This window comes from Ambystoma mexicanum, chromosome 10 (assembly GCF_040938575.1).
Source record: "Ambystoma mexicanum isolate Mex_15411 chromosome 10, UKY_AmexF1_1, whole genome shotgun sequence".
In the NCBI taxonomy this organism is placed as follows: domain Eukaryota; kingdom Metazoa; phylum Chordata; class Amphibia; order Caudata; family Ambystomatidae; genus Ambystoma; species Ambystoma mexicanum.
The window spans coordinates 112,113,183-112,134,530 of NC_090932.1; the positions used below are offsets into that span (position 1 = coordinate 112,113,183).

General features: G+C 44.2%; 1 protein-coding gene across 1 annotated transcript in view; it reads right to left on the reverse strand.

Annotated features, from left to right (window-relative positions):
- DOCK5 (dedicator of cytokinesis 5) overlaps positions 1–21,348 on the reverse strand; it is a 1,209,967-nt gene that overhangs the window by 709,159 nt on the left and 479,460 nt on the right. Inside the window, exon 15 of the mRNA XM_069617597.1 lies at positions 5,845–5,943. Coding sequence (XP_069473698.1) covers positions 5,845–5,943 — 99 coding nt within the window. The remainder of the gene's footprint in view (positions 1–5,844; positions 5,944–21,348) is intronic.

The following is a 21,348-nucleotide window of genomic DNA, read 5'->3' on the forward strand; positions in this document are numbered from 1 at the left end:
GAGCCCGCTACACAAGACCCTCCCTTGGGGTATGGGCAAGCGGGATCTCACTGGGAGTGACTCCCCTTTCGGGGACAAGGACTCCCAATGTCCATAAAGATCTCCATAAAACCCAGTCCTCTTCACATATATGGAGTAAAGGAAGTTGTTTATTTGATGAAACCTTTGTCTATGCCCGATAGAAATGCTGTCCCCCCATCGAGTGTGAAGTCTTGTAACCAATGAAACGGTGTGTCTCGTTACAAAAAACCCTATAAAAACCTCTGGATTCTCACCTGGAGTGAGAAGAGACCAGTTGGCATAGAGTCAATCAGCTGGGGTGGAGCAGAGCGGATGTCACCACTACTGCGAGGACCCAGAGCTGCCTAAAGAGGCACCACAGAGCATATGGGGTGGGCGCGGAGTACCGGAACACCAACCAAACAAGGTTTTTTGCTTGCATCTTAAGAGACACTGACAGAGAAAGGGGAAGAGACAACAGCAAGCACAGGAAAAGGCTGCCACCAGAGGAACCCAGAGAAAGAGATACCACGAAAATCCCATGAGAAGGTTCCACCAGAGAAAATACAAGAAAGCACCAGCAACGCCATGAGAAGGCCAACGCCAGTGAAGGCCAAAGGAAGTACTGGCAAGCGCACGTGAAGACCGTCACTAGAGGAAGCCACAGGAAGATGTACTGGTGAGACACTGAAAAGGCTGCCTCCAGAGAATGCCAGGAAGTGGCCCAACGCGAGAGAGTTCGCTGCTACCGATCTCTTCTGGAGAGAGCGCCATGGAGCAGCTGGTACACGTTTTGGGCCTGAGAAAGGGAGGAGGGCAGTAGAGCTCTGCAACAAACACAGGGAAATACAAGACCTGGTGATATGCAATGAAGGAGAAGCTTATGAGAATGCTAGTCGTCGAAACCATAAAAACCAAAACAAACATATAGACGAGACAGACAGTAAACTTGAGGTAATATCCGAGCATGGTGCAAGCTAAGATCCTACGGGGCCCAATGAAGGTCTAAAGCAACCAAACCAAGATACGGATAATGAAGTGGGCCAGGAGTCCATGAGAAAAGGTTAACTAAAACACAGACTGATTACAATCCTGAGAGGAGGTATAGTAGCCCCGGAAAAGGGGCTGTATAGATATCGTGGGGGAGGCATGGTATCACAAGTATGACCACCTACACAATGGGTGCGACTTGTAAAACCTTTATTGAAGTTGTTGGGGCTGGAAAAACTCCTACTTTGCCCTTTAACTAAGATGGGAGTGTTCTCGACCATCCAACGATAAACAAAACAGTCCTAGTGGAGTCCGCCAAATCAAAATGGCCTATGCTAACAAAAACCTAATGCCTGCCCTATCTCTTGTACAAAAAGTGTATGAAGGAGAAATGTATGCAAAGGAAAAATAGGTGTTCAAAAGAATAAATGTGGTCGAACCAGCTCTCCTCCCCACGTTAGACCTCGCAGAGTAAGGCCGTCCCTGTAGGCAGGATGACGCACTCTGGCTTGGTTTTCAACACAATAAACTGTTCCAAAACGTGGATCGAGGCATGCCTCGCCTTCCACGTTAAAGTCTCTTTTCCTGACTTCTAAAATAATTTTTCAACAAAAGTTAACGAAGGTCCCCCTCTGTCGGGCTCGGATCCTTCACAATAAAATTCACATAGGTCCCCCCCCTCTGTCGGGCTCAGGCCTTTCACCATAAAGTTCAACCAAAAACTTGCAAAGGGGCTCCCTTCCCCAAGCTCATTACGCTTTGGGTCCGCCTCTCGGTCTCCCTCTATCGAGCTCGGACCACTTTCGGATGTTGAAGACTTTCGAATGTACTTGGCTTTCTTTACAGACCACTGCAGGCCCACTTTGACTCAAAGTTCACGGTTTAACTTTCACTCTCCCGTTCTCTAGGAATTCATCTTGCTTACTTCACTTTTGCTGTTCATTCGCTTTATCGCTTCAAACAATCTACCTTCCACAAACTTTCGAGTGGGCTACTTCTTTCGTAGGACAACTCCGTTACTTATTATCATGGATTTCACAGCTGTCCTTACTTCAAGGTCTGCCTCTCCGCATTTTTTTCCACATGCGTGTAGCCTTCACTTGCGATATAACGTTTCTACTTCAAACATTAACACACACCGGTCTCTCAGGTCGCTTGCCAACTCAACGACTTTGTGCGTTTCCTTCTTGGTTTTACGATTTCCCATTCACGAGTCAAGGTTAGTACCACAGGCTTGGCCTCACCTCCCCAACTCTGCCGTTCACCCGGGAGGGTCGCTGCCGTCCTTGAAGCATAATTTACTTTTGTTTTCTCCAGAGGTCTCCCTCGAACGGGCTCAGACCCTTCTTTAATTTGCAGGTTTTAATGTCTTTGGACTTCAAGTCCCAAAATGCGCTCTGATGTTGCTCCTACTTTGCTAGCTCCCCTTTTGGCACTCTGGCGGTTTTGGGAGCAGAGCTGAGGTCAGGGTCCTACCACATGCCCGGGCCCTCCTGTTTGCCATGGGGAGGAGCTCTGGTGTGGGCAATGCCAGGTGACCCCAGCTGCCCCTGGTTTGGCTCCTTGGAGTGGGCACTCCCTCGCCTTACTGCATCCTCCCCTGTTCTCATAGGCCCGGCAGTTAGGCAGTTCTTGGTTCTCCAAGCCTTCCAGGGTCTCCTAAGCTCAAAATATCCTCCTGGGTTCTGTGCTCCATCCAGCATCCCCAGCTCGCTCAAAGTGTGCTTGTGGGTTCTGCTTTTTATAGTGACAGAGTCTGGATAGATTTCAGGTGGAAATGGTTGTCGTGGGAGCCCTGACCTTACCTGGCCTAAATTATTAGGACAAAATGGTGACTGCCCATATGAATCCCTGGTGCATTGGTTCCTATGGGTAATCTTTACAGTTCTCTTTTCCCTCTTCTTCGTCCCAGTGGTTTTTGGAAACAGCAGTAGAGAGGAATTATGGGAGTTGTGGTATTCTACAAAAAAGGGATAAAGATGTGTATTTTTTATCAGAAAAGGGGATCGCAGTGTAGGGTTGTTTAGAAGTGGGGGTCGAGGAAGGAGGGGGTAAAACGTATGTTGGGATCTAGGGATCATTTTAGTTTTCCCGGACGGTTTCGCCTTTTTTTCGGTATGGGGAAACGTTGGGGCATGATGGGTCTTTGGTGACAATATCCCATACAGACAGAGGGGATGTCGGGTAGGGGTAAGTCAAAAGAAAGGGGGTACTGCATCTTGCCCAAGGGCATTCCTTCCGCAGTGCCCAAGGATGCCCTGCCCAGGTGATCCTCCCTCGCTTATCCGCCCACAGGGTTGGGATCCAAGGGCGATGGCCCTTCCCAGGCTACCTGAACAAAGGATCCCTAAGGCCTACCAGTGAGAACACTATCGGGTTTCTCACAATATATCCCAAGTATCTGGAAGGGAATGAGAAAAGTAACCTTTTTTATGATTTGGCAGAACTTCTAAGTGTGGAGCATGGAAAGGAAAACCAATTTATTTGAAAAAAGCTTCAGAAGTAAATTGTGTTTTCAACAACTTTTTTAACAATAACTGTTGGCAATGGTGAAATAATGAGAACCATGACAAAAACATTTTTCACGAACGTTCTGCGCAATAGACTGGTAGAAAAGGCCAAATACAGAAAACTGTGATGAACATTTAGCAAGGAGGGGGTCAATTACAAGATCCTAAGACTAACATGCATTTTCTTTAGGTCTCACAATTTGTATACAGTGGTAGGGCCAGTTAGTAAGATTAGGTTTTGGACTCGGGATAGACTTTTTAAAAAAACAGTTTGTATCCGTTTTCACATAGAATCAACAATCGGGGACAAAAGGCAAACATCTGAAATACAGTAGGTCATAACCACAAAATCATGTAATGTCCGAGTCATATATATACAAAGCAGCTCCTAAACCAGAAAATAACCAGCAACAATAAAAAGCAAGATCCCATAGTAAAGCAACCAATAAACACAAAACTACGAAACAAGACATAAAACACACAAAAACACACAAATCCATCGCTGACCCCCACAACACAAAGCCACCCCCGAAACATCATCCGGGAAAAAAGGAGAGACTTTTTATGTTGACTAAAGATCATGAGGAGCACCTTAGGTATTGCAGATAGGGAACATCATTGTAGCAATAAGGCCAGGGAAATGTATGTTTTTCATCTAAATTAACACAAATCTTCTGTTTAAACCGTGTCCAGTGGTCGGATTGCTACTTCTGGCTCACCACACTCCCCCTATAGCTTCCTTTAGCAAAAAGAAGATTGCACACTTCCTCGTTGGGCAATGCAGTCGGATCTTTGGGTAGGATGCGGTTTCTTGACTGGATATTGCGTGGTTTGGAGAGGTGTTCTATGCAGTACCTGTCCTGCACTGTGTCCAGAACCCACTTGTCTGAGACGATTCCCTGAAGCTTAAAGCTTACCTGTTCTAGTATTTTAGTGTGTGTTTCTATCTGTAAGGGAGACGACTTAGATGGTTGTGGTGTTTGTTTCGAGAGTGGGATCTTCTCAGAACCATGCAGTATATTGGTGGCATGTTTTATCTACACCATCTTTGCAGGTTATTTTCAAGGTTACGGAGCCTGCTTTATGGGCCAGCTTCTTTGTGCCTTTAGCTGCAGTTGATGCTACTGTTTTGGAGGTCTTTCAGTGCTCGCCATGCTTGCCCTGGGCCTGTATTCTTTAGTGAACAGCCTCTTTGCCACCATTATAAGTATCCTGGGTGCCATTGCAAGGGCCTGTGGAGCTTAGGACCGGGTGAGAGAGACCCTTAGTCAGGTGTCTCTTCGTAGTTGGATACAGTCCCTTCGCTCCCGGTCCATGACTATATTCTCGACGCCTACAGCCTGTTGCTGGTTGGAAGCTTGTGCTTCCATAGCATACGTGGTCCAATATTTTTCCCCAAGAGCCTTTTGTTTTTTTAGGTACACATGTCTTACATCCTTGGAATGGTCTTACGGCAGGTATTTAATGCACACCCAATGGGTGTCTTGCACCGCAAACCTGGGGTTACAAGCATGGCAGAACTTAAAAGGAGTGTTCTCCATAAGTGTCCATTATCCTGCGAAGGAAAAATATTGAAAGAGCAAAGAAAGTAATTCTTGGAAAGTACAAGGATATCCCCCTCTGTCACAATGTTGACCAACCAGTGCACTGTAAGGACAATGTTTGTCTTTCGTTCCAGACTGATGTCACAAATTGTATGTGTCGATCTTGTAGTACTTAAACACTGAGTCGGCATACATTTTCAGAGGCCAAGCCGTGACCACACTGATGCCGGAAAAAGAAACAATCTGAGGAAGTCAACGGGGGCCACATGGGTACACACCATTTCTACAGTTGCCAGTTAAAATGGTTCTTCTGAAGCCTTGTCCCATAACATGCTTGGATTCCACATAGAATCAATGGTTGGAAAGCGGATTTTAAGGTTTTGCAAAGCATTCAATTTTAAAACCACACCAGGAATTCGAGCCCGTGACATTTGACATTTACATACAGCGTAAAACGTTGGCGAGAGGCAGATATTACTTTTATTAGAAATGTATTTTTCAACATTGACATAGCGTTGGTTCTTCAAGTAATGAAAATGTGCAGGTGGAGTTCAGATCTTCAAGCTAATGTGGCTGGTAAAAGTCGTGTATGAAGGGAGAAACCCTTTTATTTCATTTCATAATTGTAGTATAAAAACAGCTTCTGCTTCAACTCTGCATTTTATTGCATAATCTCTTTTCATGTGTTCGCAAATCTGCAAGTACAATGCAAACATTTCCACCTATCTTCTACTAACTAGTCCAAATGTTAATTCAAAGAGATCCATCTTTCAATCTTTTGGGACATCAGAATTGCTCACCTTCACGGTCTCGTACCAGCAGGGCTGCTTGACCTGATAGTAGACAACAGACTTGTACTCAGGGATACCCTCATACCCGGCACCGGGGTGGATCCCTTTCTTTGGACACAGACACAAAGAAAGGAAAGCAAAAGCAGGGTGAAAATCATTAAACAACAAGTTAAACAAAATCAACGAATGTCTGTGTGACCATAATTCACTAAATGCAGAATTACTACCCAGCCAGACCTTGATTCACCCAACGAAGCGTTACTGCCCAGCCTGACTACAAGTCAACGAACACCGCACTTCTCCCTAGCCTGACAATGAATTACTGAATGCAGCATTTCTCTCCAACATGACTTCAATTCACCCAAAGTCGGAGTACTACCACTCTTACTTTGCTGACATCCCTCATAAAAATATGCGTGGCAACTAATCTTTTAAACGTTTTACTATGTTGGATGAAGTGACATCCGGATGTGGTTTTTCTTTTGTTCAGAGAGGCTGGGAGAGTTACCCTTTGATTTGTAGATTCTGTCCCACTCCCGAGAAATAAAACAATAGATGCTGGTAATGACCTATACAGTGGAAAAGGCACATGGGCGGAGTTATAATTAATACATATGCTGTGTAATAATTGTTAGCTTGAAATAATCTAAACCCTTTCACACAAAAAAGGATACTGGATGTGTACGCGAGTTACACACCATTTGCCATGGAAAGCCTCTGCTCTATTCTTGCGTTGCTTACATATAAAAAATAAAAAAATAGGGCTCGATTCTTGGAGTGTAGCTGTGCTCCTCCTCCAATTTCTGCATGCACCCTTTTCCAGTTCAGAGTTTGAAAATATTATTAGGTTCATATGTGGATGTGATTCAACTAAAACATAGAAATATATCTGCAGGTAAGAGTATTATTATATTAACAAAGTGGCCAATTCTGAGATGTTTGGGCCAAACTCCGTATTTTCCCCCTATGGCATATCCTAATGTTAAAAGCTGTTCACACATTTTTTTAAATATGAAGCTGTCGATGGAAAATTGGGAAATAGTTAACGTAGTGGCAGTTGCCTCCGAATTTTACAGTGGATTTGTTTCATAATTTTTCATTGAACAGTTCTAAAGTTATTTTCTGAAACTGCATAGACAATCACACTTAACATCAACTATTCCATGCAATAGCATTATTTGTACACACACTTATCCATATATAGAAAAAGATATATGAGACAAGTTTTACTTACCAGTAATTATTTTTGAGGCTTGGATCTGCTTAGAGTCACATACTTTGAATAATCTGCTATCTAGTGGTTGGCTTGGAGTAGAACATTCTTTCTTTTTGAAGTAAAAAAATAGGGTGTTGTCTGAGGTTTCTCCTGTCACACTATCCCTATCCTACATCTACAGTCACCCATGATACCTCCCTCACAGTCTACTTCCTCCAATGGTTTCTTTTCCTGTCCTGTCGTTTGAAAGGGTTATGTGTGCCATCCTGTATTTAAAAAAAATGGTTTCTCTATACTTCTTGTAACTGCCCCGCTGCTGTCTTGCAGGGAGTAAGGGTGGGTTTATATGACTAAGCAGAGACAAGCCTCAGAAACTATTACTGGTAAGTAATACTCGTCTCCTGGGGCTAGTGAATCTACTTTGATTACCAAGCAATACCTGAGTGAGGAGGTGGGCAACCAGGGGCAGTGGAAGAATGGTGTTTAAGTATTGCCTATCCCACCTGTGAACCTTGGTTGTGTATCAACACAGTAGTGTTGTGTGAAGGTGTGAACTGAACTCAAGTTGCAACCTTGCAAGTTTCCTCCAGTGGCACATTGGCAATAAAAGTTAGGATAGTTTCTGTTCTACGTTTTGAACATGCTCTAGATTTGAAAGCAGTGAATATCAGAGTTTAATACACTTGGCAATCCATCTAGAAAGCACGGCGTTCGTAACTTGTCACCTTCTCTACCATTAGCAAAAAAGACAAAGGATTGGTTTATTTCACATAATTCTTTTGTCTCATATAAATAGAACATGACTGCTCTATGCGCATCCAGTGTGTGTGTAGTGCGCCCCCCACGGCCTATGTGTGTGCTAGGGGAAAAGATGGTAGTTCTATGAACAGGTTCACATGAAACTTTTGTATGTATTCAGGAGAAAAGTGTTTAGGTGTTCAAAGCGCTACTTTGTGTTTATGTATGGAGACGAAAGGCTCGGACACTGACAATGCGTGTAGTTCACTAACTCTCCTAATAGATGCAATGGCTATTAGAAAAGCCACCTTATAAGAGAGGGGTCTCATGGAGCTCCCATGACCCTTTATAAAAATATGTTTAAATCCCACCCAGGGGGCGGATGTGCAACAGGTGGATGTATCCTTTTGAAATATAGCATGAAGGCATTAACCACCGGGACTCTCCAGCCCAATACTTTCTGTTGAGATGTAGTATACGCTGCTAGTGCTGCTAAGTGTACTTTCAGTGAGTTGTAGACTAACCCAGCGCCCAGCAGAGAAAAAAAGAGGTAATTCTGCAAGTGGCTAGGTGCGTACTCTGTGGGGTTAAAGTTGTTCTGCTTGCACCAGATAACAAAACATTTGCCTTGCATTAGGATTTCTGGCCTCATTTAGTATTACCATACATTCTGGCGGTACGTAGAAATGACAGAACTCTAGGACTTCAGGAGCCATGCTGCCAAGTTCGGCAATTCTGGGTGGGGACGAGTTAGTTTTCCTTGCTGAGTTAGCAGGTTGTGAACATGGTGTAGTTTATTAAGGTGGTTGAAACACCAGTTCTATAATGTGAGGATGCCAAGTCTGTCTGGCCCACGGTGGTGCAATTGGCATTAATATTGCACTGTCGGAGGACTGCACCTTGTGGATCACTTTGCAAAGTAATGGTGTTGGGAGGTCCTCGACCAATTCATCCATAGGGCATTTCGTGGTGATCCCTTCTGTGGGTATGTGAATGCCAAATTTTGGCATTTATTTTGTGCTGTTGCAAACATATCCACCGCCTGAAACCCCAAAATCTTCAAAATGTGTCAAGTTTGTGAATGTGCCTACTTCTTATTCGCGGTTCTGTTGGAAAACACTGCTTAGGCTGTTTGCAAGGTGATTGTGTCCGCGCCCGGTACATGTTGCGCCGGTATGTAAATCTCTTTTGATGCATCCCTGCCATATTTCCTGACCTACAATGGACAGTGTCTTTGAATGTATTCCTCTCTGCTCGCTTATGTATGCCATAGCCATGGTGTTGTCTCTATTGATCTGCACACTCTTGTTGAAAACTCTTGGAATTCTAGAAGTGCCATTTTTACTGCTAACCGTTCCAGCACATGTATGAGCTGCATGATTTATTTTTGAGTCCACTTATCCTGTGCAGTGAGTTCTTAACAATGCGCTCTGCTCTAAATCTCCAATCTAGCATTGAGGGGTTTGTTGTAATTGTCGCCTAGATTGCAAGGAGTTTGAAGAGCCTGTCATTTAAGAGCTTATCTTTTGTATACCAGGGCAGAGCACTTACTACCTCTTCGGTTACCACTAGCAGATCGTCCCACAAATATTTGGGCCTATTCTTATCAAAGCCATTGTTGTATTCTTCTCATCATTTTTAGATACACCTGTGGCCTTATGTAAACGCAGGACGCCATCATACCTAGTACTTTCATGACCTTTCTTACCATTACCTGAACACCCATCTAGATGCAAGAGAATAGGTGCAGGAAAGCGTGCACACTTTCTATGGATGGGTAAGCGATTGCTTCTTCTGAATCTATAATCAGGAAATGTTATTTCTGGGATGGTTCTAGACTTCATTTCATTTGGTTTGTGGAGAGAAACAGTCTGAAAATGAGGTCCACCGTCCTCTGTATATTGTACAGGCAGTCTGCTTGTGACTTACCCCGTTTTGAGCCAGTCATCATCATTTCAACTTTATTTCGGTCACAATAACCGTAAAAGTGCAAAAGAGCAATAAAATGCATGTCACAAATGATTAGAATCACATTATGTTGTTCAGATGATTCAAATAAGAATTTTTAAAAACAGTACATTGTGGAAGTTTCAAAAGTAGAGACCACTCCAAATTCATAGTTTAAAACACTAAATTTGCAGGAACCATTGTATCAACACAGATTTTCTCATTTAGCAGTCCAATTTATGTTTTTTTTTTTTTTTCTCACTCATGCGCCAGGCCTTCTCTACATAAGCAGATACTGCCAAATGATACCAATTGAATTGGCTATCATGTAGATTTCTTCAGCTGTTATTGAGTAAATGCCTCTGTTTTGAAGGCATGGTTTCAGGTTGCTCCCTCAGATTTCTACATATAGGGGACACAAGAATATGAAATGCTGTAAGGACTCTGGCCTGGTTCATAGTCATAAAATCGAAAACAAAAAAGTCGAAAGTCAAAATATCGCGAAAAGAAAATGTAGAAAAAAAAAGTCGAATTTCTTTTTTATTACGTTTTTTATTTGAAATGGGGGAGTTCTCCCCAACCCCCCCTTTTTTTTATACTTTTCTATTTATTTATTTATTTTCACACGAGAGCCAAACATTAAATATAAATAAAAAAATAAAAACTGACTGCACACCCTCTGGCCTATCCTGACAGAAGAGGCAGGAATCTACTCCACCCTCCTTCCATCGAGCCGAAACAATTGCTAAGGGCAGAATGCCCAACTGCATTTTTTAAGTAGTGTGCTCTGTGTATAGACCTCTCGATGGTGCACAGATCATTTTTTTAAGATAAGTATTTGTAGTCCATAGAAAAAAAGAGGCACTTAGATATGGATTGTCTCAAAACATATGAGCCAGTTGTCCAGATAAGGGTAGATGGAGGAGTTTTCCGTGCATCGGTGTGCCGCTACCACTACAAGCACCTTTGTGAATACATGAGGTGCCAAAAGGTAGTACCATGAACTGGTAGTGAAATTTCCCTACCTTGAACCTTGGGTATTTTCTGTAAGGGTGGCGGGACATTGAAATATGAGTAAGTATTTATCTTTCATGTCTAGTGCTGTCATGAATAACTCTTGTAAAAAGCAGAATGACCTCCTCTACAGTCACCATTCTAAATTTTAGGGGTTTTACTCATTTGTATGCTGACAAAGGCTGGTATTGCCCAGTGTTTTAAGAAAGGTTATTATTTATAACAAATGTCCATGGAAAAGTAAAAATCAATAAGGTTACAGTATTATGGAATGAAAATCTGCACAAAACTTGTAAAAGTATTATGTAGTAAATCATAATGGGTTCAGAATCAGATGTCAAATAGTAGGTAGCAGGTAGTCTTCAAGAAGAAAAGGCAACATTTTGTTTGTCAAACACCACGTTTTGGGAGATCATCCATTCATCAGGAGCATTAAAAAAAAATCAATATTTTCCGAATCCAATCTCTCTAATGTAGGAAACAAAATATCCATAAAATGTTAGACACAAAGTCATTCAGGATCCACAACGATTCAAGTTGTTCATATTAAGTGGAGTACTGTCTCCCATGCTTACTGTATACCATGCTTATTATTTGCCTAGAGAGGTACGTCAAGAAGAGGTTGGCTTTAGCCCCTTTGAACTCTTGTTTGGTCACCATATCAGGGCACCACTGGCCACAGTCAAGGAAGGATTGGAGATGCCCACTCCTCCTGTCACTACTAACATGGGTTGAGGAAGAGGATGGCCTTACTGATAGCCCAGGCAAATGACAAATTGAATGTTGTTCAGGCTTTGGTCAAACAATGGTATGACCAGAAAACTTCACGGTGTATCGCTCACAGTGGCCCTTTAGGGTTTCATGGTAGAGACATTTAAGAGAAATGTTTAACTTTCTTAGGGGTTTTCTTCTTTTTTCTAAAATTGTATCATCGCATGTACTAAGGATTTTACTGAATTTGTAATTTGAGTCTCTCAAGTTATTTTCTTGTTTTTCTTTGTTGGAGATTGTTTTAATTGTTCTAATAGTGGGAGGTTTCATTTTAAACCAAGAACACAATAAAACATTTTAAAAAAAGAAAGCTTCACTTGTGCATTTTCCCCCAGGCCAAGAAATACAGATTCTGAACCCTATAAGGCCTAGACCTTTACAGTATAAGTGGTCAGGTCCTTACTGCATTGTTGAGAGATTGGTTAAGGTAAACTAGTTAGTTGACCTTGGAGGGCCTGGATGGCTGTCAAAGTGTTTCACATACATAAATTGAAGGCATTCATCCATAGGTTTGCAATGGGATCCCTGCTTCTGGCTTCCGATAGCGAGGAGGAGGAATTTGAACCTATCCCTGACCTGTTCCAGGAAAGTCCTTCTGATGTCAAATTGTCCCCTCAACTGATTCCGCAGCAACACGGTGAAGTGAAAACTTTGCTTAGGCAGTTTTCTCCCGTGTTTTCACTCACTCCAAGCTTGACACATCAGTGCAAGCATGACATTGACATTGGAGACAGTGTGCTTATCAAAGGTGGGAGCTTTAGGATGTCATAAAGTGAGATCCCACATAGAGTGAGGTCAATAAAATGTTGGATCTGGGGATGATAAAGCCTTACAGTAGTCCTTGGTCCAGTCCTGTGGTTCTGGTACAAACATCAGGTGCATCCAATTTGCGATTCTGTGTGGACTACAGAGCTCTTAATGCTGTCACCAAGACAGATGCTCATCCTCTTCCATGAACAGATTATGGACAAGCTAGGTGCTGCCAAGTACCTTAATAATAATAATCATTTTGCATTTATATAGCGCCTTTGACCTTACTGCAGCGCATTGGCAAATATGCCTGACTGAAAATGCCAAGGAGAAGACTTCATTTTCAACACCTGAGGGACTTTACCAGTTCTCTATAATGCCCTTTGGTTTGAAGAATACACCTGCCACTTTTCAAAGGTTGGTCTACCATATCCTATCTGGACAATATTCACTTGGGAGTAACATGCAACACACCTGGAAATAGTGTGGCAGGCTCCTTAGCAGGCCCATCTGACCATAAAGGCTACCAAGTTCCAGATTGGTCAGAGTTCAGTGACGTACCTTGGGCACCTAGCTTCTTCCCAGCAAAGTAGAGGCTGAACAAGACTGGGCAACCCCCACAACCTAAACCCCAGTGAGAGCTTTTCTAGGCCTCACTGGGTATTACAGATGCTGTAGGGTGGACTATGGAGCCATAGTTGCCCCTATGACTGCCCCCACAACTCCCAAGAAACGCAAGAAGGTTTCTTGGTCTGAGGAGTGTGAGAAGGCCTTCCAAGGTCTGAAGGATTCCCTTTATCAGGCCCCTGTTCTCATGGCACCTGATTACCATAGACCTGTTGTAGTGCAGACAGATGCCTCGGACATTGGGATAGGTGTTGTCCTTTCACAGTTAGATGACAAAGGCAGGCAACATCCTATATGCTTTATTAGTCGCCAGCTTAAGGACAGAGAGCTCAAGTGGGCGTCTGTGGGAAAGGAGTGGTTTTCCATTGTGTGGACCCTTCGGAAGATGAGACCCCTACCTCTTTGGGACTCACTCACTGTGCAGGCTGACCATAAGCCTTTAAAGTGGCTAATGAACATGAATCATTTGTCGCTGTACGACAGTCAACCACCTCTTGCTCAATCTCCGAAAAACAGATCCTGGTCTGTGGAAAGACAGATCTCTACCCGCAACCCACCCCTTGGTCTAACTCCCTAGCCCCGCCTCCCCCCGCTGCATCCGCCACAGTCAAAAACCTGGGCTGCACGATGGACACCGACCAGACTATCCCACCACATTAACACTGACTAATTCATGTTACCTATACCTCTGCATACTCAAGACACATTTTCCCGTACCTCTCCTACCCCACAGAGTGACTGCCATCATTTCCACTGTCCTTTCCCGACTAGACTATGCCAACATGCTCTACCTGGGCGCACCTTCCTACCAACTCGGAAAGCTCCAAAGAGTCCAGAAATCCGCAGCTAGACTCCTCCTCGCCCCCAGAGATCACATCACCCACACCCTCCGTATCCTCTGGCTCCCAGTCGGACGACAGGTAGCTTTCAAAAAGGTATGTGCATCACTCACCCAGCCCTACACAAAAAAGGCCCAAAATACCTTCAACAGAAAATTACCCACTACCACCCCAATAGAAACCTGCGCCCAAGCACTGCTCTCCTACTGGTGATCCCCCTATTTCAAATCAACCATAATTGGAGGAACCCATTTCTCTGTCCAAGTCCCCTCTATCTGGAATTCTATGCCGCTTAGCAACCAACCTATGTAGAACCATTTGGCCTTCCAAAGGGCCTTCAAGACATGGCTATTTCAAGCAGCACCCTGACTAATCCTGTCCTCTCCTGTGAGCTAGCTATTCAACCCAAGATGACCACGGCAGGAATTAATGTTCCAATACAATCATCAAAGGATGGTAAGAACTTTTGACAAAACGAACCTAAGAATACCGAATACAAAAAAGGAGGGAATCTACGCTGCAGATACAAAACCAAGAAGGCAGGAATAGCAGACCGGTACGTTTCGCACCCCATACTTAGGGGAGATAGCCAAAGGAAGGCTAGCCAATGTATTGCACTTAGATTAGGGCAGCCAAGGTATTGCATTAGATGAATTTGAGGGTATTCAATGTATTGCAAATAGATGAATATTTGGGGGTAGACCATGTATGCATTTATATTACTTTTTTAGGGTAACCAATATATTGTACTTAGATGACTAGGGGATAACCAATCTACTGGACTTAGATGAATTATTAGGGTAGCCAATGTATTGCATCGGGTCAATTTCTTTTAGGGTAACCAATGTATTGCTTATTGATGGATTTTTGAAGGGTAGCCAATGTATTACATTTTAGATGAATTCCTGAGGGTAGCCAATTTATCTCCGTTAGCTGAATTTGTGAGGCTAGACGACGGCTTTAAATCCAGATACATTACAGTATGGGGATGAATAGGTGTGTTGTTGTGGAATGCCTACATAAAAGCTACTGCTCTGAGTTTTTTGGAATTGGGTTATTGGTTGCGAGTATTTGTTGGGCCGAAAGTAACAGCGGGTTGCCTGTGCTCCTCTAGGTTGAAAAGATCCCTCCCAGTGGATTTTTGGTCTTTTCTGTGGTCTATTTCTGCATTTTCTAGGTTTTTGTCCACTGCCCAAGCAAAAAGAAGCCTCCTCAATATTGCCTAGCACTGTGCTCTTGAGTCTCCGATTTGTAGTCTGAGCATGACGTTTTATAACAGTCACCACTGCGACTTGCCATCCCGCTGTTTCTGCCATGCTGAATGTTTTTAGCAATGGCATTTGCTGTTTTTTTCCACTTTATTATGAATTTACATAATGATGCCTGAACATTTGCTGGGATATGGTTTTCTAGCTCTTCCAAGTCATTCCACAATACTCTATTATGCCGAGACATTAGAGCTGTGGCATTTGCAATCCTTACACTATATGCAGCAAAGGTAGCTGCTTTGCGACCAAACGTGTATATACCCTTGCTTTCTTGGTCAGGGTTATACTCTGTGGCAGACATAGAAATGTAAGCCCACTTCCTGGTCACGGCAACTCGTGAGTCTGGGGCAAGTTATCCTCTGATGTACAGAAGATCCAAATTTGAAGGTTTATATTTCTTCACCACCCTTGAATTAATGGGTTTAGTAGAGACAGGTTTAGATAAAGAAGGGGTCATCCTCTTTTTAATTGCTGAAAGCAGTTGGCTACCAGTTTTTTCTGCTACAGGTCGTCTTCTATTAAATCCTTCCCCTAATCTGGGTAGCATTCAGCTGCCCCTTTAAAAGATCTGAGTATTAGAAATGTTTATTTGCTGGGATGAAGGGGTCGGGTGGTCCAAGTCACCTGAAAAAGGCATTATATAGTCATCTGGGTCTATGTCCTGATAACCCCTGATGAGAATTAGGATGAACAGTGTCCTCAAAATCCTCCTGGTCAGAGAAAGGGTCTGGGTGAATGTCCATTTGGACATGCAACCTTGTGTCTTTTGAGTGGGTTCACAATCTGTGGTGCTTATTTTTTTTAAAGGGTGTCTAATGTCTTTAAAGACCATTTTCAACATGGTTTCTCAAAATTGCTACATCTACCACGCTTTTTAGCATCCAGGTATTGGCTCTGAGGTTGTCGAGTTATCTCTCAGGGTTGAGATTAAAATGTAACTGTCAATGTCCTGGACATGGCGCATATTGTCCCCTTCCTCCCACTCTTCTTCTGTGTCTTGAGACATCTGCCAGTCTTTTGTTTCATTGCTGCAATGTCGGTCTTTCTTTTTGCGTCAAATCAACAGGCGTAAGTGTTGTGTGGAAGGTGCTATATGTTTTAAATTCCCCTTCCTGGTCTGTTCCTTTGTTGGCAGTGTCTCCGCTCGACGCCAAGTGCAGTGTATCTCTTGTATTTTGCACATTTTTCTCAGCAACCCTTGTGTTGGTATTTGTGTATTTTAGTGTCTTCTTCTCGATTACAAAGACTATTCTCCAAACAGTGCCCAGAGGTCAAGCCGTCAGAGATCTGGATATGCTGTGGTGCTTACTTTGCCTCCTTGTTTGGCTGTTGAGGGGGCAGGGGGTGTCATTTCTTACCCCAGCGTCTGAAACCCAGCCCTCTAGTTCTGGCATGTGAGCGTCGGACTCAGCCACTTCTTGTTCCACCTAAATGGTGTATGAAGCCCAGCACTTTTGACTGTGCTAACGAGGAGTCTGGTTACATTTTTGTCACACCCATCCAGAAGTCTTTGGGGTGGTCCTTTGGGTGACAACTGTTACATACCCTGGGTGTGTTACTGCATGGAAATTTCAACTGACACCTTAGGCAGAATTTAAATGATGTATTCTCCCTGTGGGCCTCGGGGAATAGACGCTTGCCTAGCTTTAGTATTGCAAAGTGACCAAGACATTTTCTAGCCCTGTAAGAATGTATTAAAAAATTAATGTGTGTCCCCTGCTGTAGCTACTGTACACTGATGAATCTGGAGAATTTGTCTTCTTCCACAGGGGGAGATACCTTCTTTGAGGCTAGGGAGGTGAGCCCACTTAGCAAAACCCTCCCTACGGGTTAGAGAAAGCGGGACCTCACTTAGAGTGACACCCCTTTAGGGGACAAGGACTCTCATTCCCATGGGGAACTCTATATACCTAAGGTATTATCTGCCTACATGGGAGTATAATATACTGACAATACCCATGTGTGTTTCATACAAGGTAATGCACAACTCTCTACCTGCTTGACAGCCGGTGCTGAAAACTGTTACCGTTTTGAATATTGGAGCAAGAATTAAAGGCCAACCACCCTGGAGGAGATTAAACCAAGCGCCAAGGTGAGACTCAGATGTGACAACTTCAGCAAGCGGCGGAGCCACGCAGACCTGCGGAGCCGGCTGCAGCACAGAAGCAGGCGGATGCCCGAGAGAGACGATGCATGCCAGACGAGGAGACGTGCAAGGCCTGAGAGGCAGAAGCCACGCAAAGCTAACCAGATTTGGAGGCGCAACCACTTACAGGACGTGGCAGGCCTAGAGCCCGCAAGCAAACGCTAGCATCCAGTGCAGAAGAGTGGCAAGCCATGGCGAACGCTGCCGTCGCTTATCAGATGGACCCTCACTGGAGCAAGCACAGAAGGTACGCGGATTCCCCAGGCAAAAGGCAGGAAAAACGAAGAGACAGCCAGCAGGAAAGAGGGAAGGACTACCTTATCCCCATCCAACGGTCACAGAGAGCCAAGAGAAGAGAGAACATGAGACAAGGAAAAGGGTTATGGTAGCCCAAGAAACCCAAGCAGCATAAAACCTGAGAAGGGTCCTGGGGCCCCAAGAAAATGTAAAGAGAAAGAGGGGTCACAGGAACCCTAAAGATTTGGGTCAGGGGAACCCAAAGGAGCCTCAGGGTCACAATAAGCAGAGAGAAAAGCAGATATCAAGGGAGCACGGAGGCACCCGACAATTGGTCGAAGTGGTGAGAGATCAACCAAGTTGGTGGAAAGGGATCAGGGAAACTTCCCTCCAACTAGAAAAGCTTGGATGTTTAGTCTTTCCAGGAACTTTAGACTTTGTGTTCGAACTTTAGAGTACTTTGGGTATCATTTGATAGACTGACAAGAACTGTTTTCTTTGACGAGAACTGTTATTTACTTCAAGCCATTGCTTTCAGTCCCAGGAGGGGTTCCTGGGACAGCCAGAGATACCTTTGAGAAAGTGCAGGGCACTCAAGCTATTTCCTTTTACGCTTTTGCTAAGTGGGAGTGGCAGTTTAGTGGATAGGTTTGAATTTTGTTTTATTTTTGACTAAAGACGAGCACCTTAGTTTAACCTGGTTAGGAAGGGAACTCCCTTTTAGGGGCAGGGAGGCATTTTCTTTTTAATTTAAATAAATCTACGTTCAAACATGTCCTCTCCTCCTGGCTTGCCATGACACTTGGTCGTATTGCAGTCAAGTCGAGAGGTTCTTTTGGCTGACTCTTCTTCGGTATGTGATGGCTTCAAAATCTCTCCAGAGCAAACTGTGATGCCTAATGATGGCGGAAAATAAACAATCTGAAGACATCAACGGTTGGGGGCTCTTGGGTACTTGTATGCATAGGATAGGGATAGTGTGACAGCAATGCCCCTTTCGACACCCTATTTTTCAACTTTGAAAAGACAAATGTTATACTCTGAGCCAACCACTAGATGGCAGACAATACAAAGCATGCAACTAAGCATATTCACAAGCCCCAGTAATGTATATACATACACATGATGTGACAATCGTAACCAGACACTAGCCATAGCCTTCGGCAAGGCCCACTCTATATTTGACCACATTAAGGGGCCACTGGCTATGGCCTTCATCCATGGCCAGTGGCCACGGCCTTCAGCTGTGCCCACTGTATATTTTACAAAATTAACCAGCCGCTAGCCATGGCCACGCCCTTCGGCCACCCCCCCTGTATAGTATAACCCATTAAGGGGCAGTAGGCCTTCAGACATGGCTAGTGTCCACGGCTTTCAGCCGTACTCACTGTATATTTTCAAACACTAACAGACCCCTAAGCCATGGCGTTCATCCGTGGCCGCTGTATAATTTAAAACACTCAGCAGCCACAAGCCTTCGGCCATAGGCAGTGGTCCCAGACTTCAGCCGTGCCCGCTGTATATCGTAACACATTAAGGGGCCACTAGCCATGGCCTTTGGCTATGGCTAGTGACTATGGCTTTCGGCTGAGCCCACTGTATATCGTACAACACAAACCAGCCACCAGCCATGGCCTTTGGCCATGTACAGTGTCCACAGCCTTGATCATGGCAAAGGCCACGGCCTAAACTATTTAATTAGTCAAAGCTGTTATTAGCTAAGCCATAAATGATGTTCGGTCTGATGCCATCTGTGGTGTTATATATGATGTAATTAGTGATGTCATCATTGTGGTCATAGGCTGCACAACAAGGGGGGGGCATGGCTAAGGTGGCTTTAGCTGAATTTAAAGGAATGGTTCGGTCAAAAAATGTTATTGTCCCGACGGGTCGGACATGTGTTTTTAAGCCTAAGTCGCTCAATTTTAGAAAAATGTCCTATGGACCTTACCCGAGTTTTCGTCCATTAAACGCATGCGAAAACAGGCATCAGGGAGCTGCCATTTTGTGATAATCCCATCACTTGCCGCATCGCCCTGGCTGACCTGCTTTTGCGGCACTAAATCATATCCCCCGCCCCTGAGCCTGACATTATCAAAACATTCATTTTCCCCGCCTCTCTCTGTGATGTTACTGTGCTGCGTAGGCAAACGCGCCCAGTCGTCTTCTACGCGACTTCACAAAGAACCCGGAAACTAACACAGATCAACTCACAACACAGAGCGCCACAAATCGGAATAGGAAACTGTACTTTAAAATCAAACAGCAATACGGTACATTTGGTAAAGTACATTTATTTGACATTAAATGTTTAGAGAATATTCAGCAATTGGCATATTAAATTGGAATGGAATTTTTTTTCTTTTCTCTCGATCCCCAAAAGTTTATCGTGAGTCACGCGCTGTTCCGTTATGGTACACAGGGTGTTGGTTTTCGTGAAAAGAAGCACTTTGGACGCACGGTGAACCGCAAGGCTGTTCCCTCAACTACGCACTAGGCCACCGTAAAGGTTGATATGTTGCTTCTAGCCGCTAGTACTGCGTAAGGGCATATGGGCCCTGGGCGATCCTCCCATAAAATGGTCAACGTTGTGCAGTTGTTTACAAGAAGCTGCAGCTGGAGATTAAAAAATCCATCGGCCGGGGTCTGGAATAGGTGGCAGTAACAGTACGATAGGATTTACCTGTTTAGAAAACATAAAAATTGAAATTAGTCTCACCATCCGAACTTTATTACTATTATTCATTTTATTTATTACGGCCGAGCTGAAACTATTTGCTTGCGAGGATAGTGCAATGGAGTATGTTCGGCTCTAAAAGCAATGCGAAAACTAACTAAATAAAATCGAGGTAAACACACAATGTAATGATTTATTAGCGTTGAACCACTGAGAAACGACTGTCTACATGCGTGTGGAATGGGGACATGCATGCCCATGTGCCCGGTAGAAAGATGATCCCACAAACGTTTTACTTGCTCTTCATTCATTAATTCTTCATTCCGGTATAAAAGCGTCTAAAGAGTTACTTACATTATATTTGCCATTTCCATTGTGTCTCTTCGTAATGCAGTCCGTAAATCCCACTGTGTTCGTGCCAGCGATTTTTCATATACTGAACTAACATGAAATTCGGTCTAGCTTCAGAATTTTCAGCCTTATCGTCTCTTACGTTACTGCACCCCTCCTTCAAATGAAGTCCTTTCGGCATGGTCCCGGTCTCAAGGTCAAAAAACAATAGAACCTTATACTGCAAGTGCGAATCGTATGCCTCTTCAGCCCGCGAGCAAAAAAATCAAAGCTGCTGACCTTCACTCTGCATGAGAATACATTCTTACTTTGCAACATCCCGTGTAAAGCCATCTGTGAGAACTTGAATTTTCGACTCCATCTATGTACTAGGCCTCAATGTGCAAATGCGAACTGGCTCCTCTCCCATTTGCAACGCCTCGCTTGGCACGTTCTAAGGCCCCCAATTTTTTCCTCATTGTCTGCGAGCTTTGCAGCCCTAGAGAACCATAACTATGGAGACATTGGGCCTCATTACGAGTCCGGCGGTAACCGAGGTGGTAAAACTGCCTGGTTACTGCCGGACTCGTATTACCATTCCGCCTCCGTGATTCCCGGAATTACCGGGGCATTACAACCCCGGTTTTCCGGGAATCACGGAGGCGGAATGGTGTTAATCCCCAATCCCATTGAGTCCTATGGGACTCAATGGGAATGGGGATCATGGAAACACCGGCAGCATCTCGTAATGCTGCCGGTGTTTCCTCGTCCGCCTGCAGGCGGGCAGTGTTAAACCCGCCAGGTCAAACCTGGCGGGAACATCACCTCCCGCCTGCAGGAGTCGGGATCAGGCGGTCCGGAAACAACGGGTGCAGCGGGTTTACCGCCACCGTTATTTCCGGACCGCCTGATTTGTAATGAGGCCCATTGATTTTTTGGGGGAAGGTCAGGGA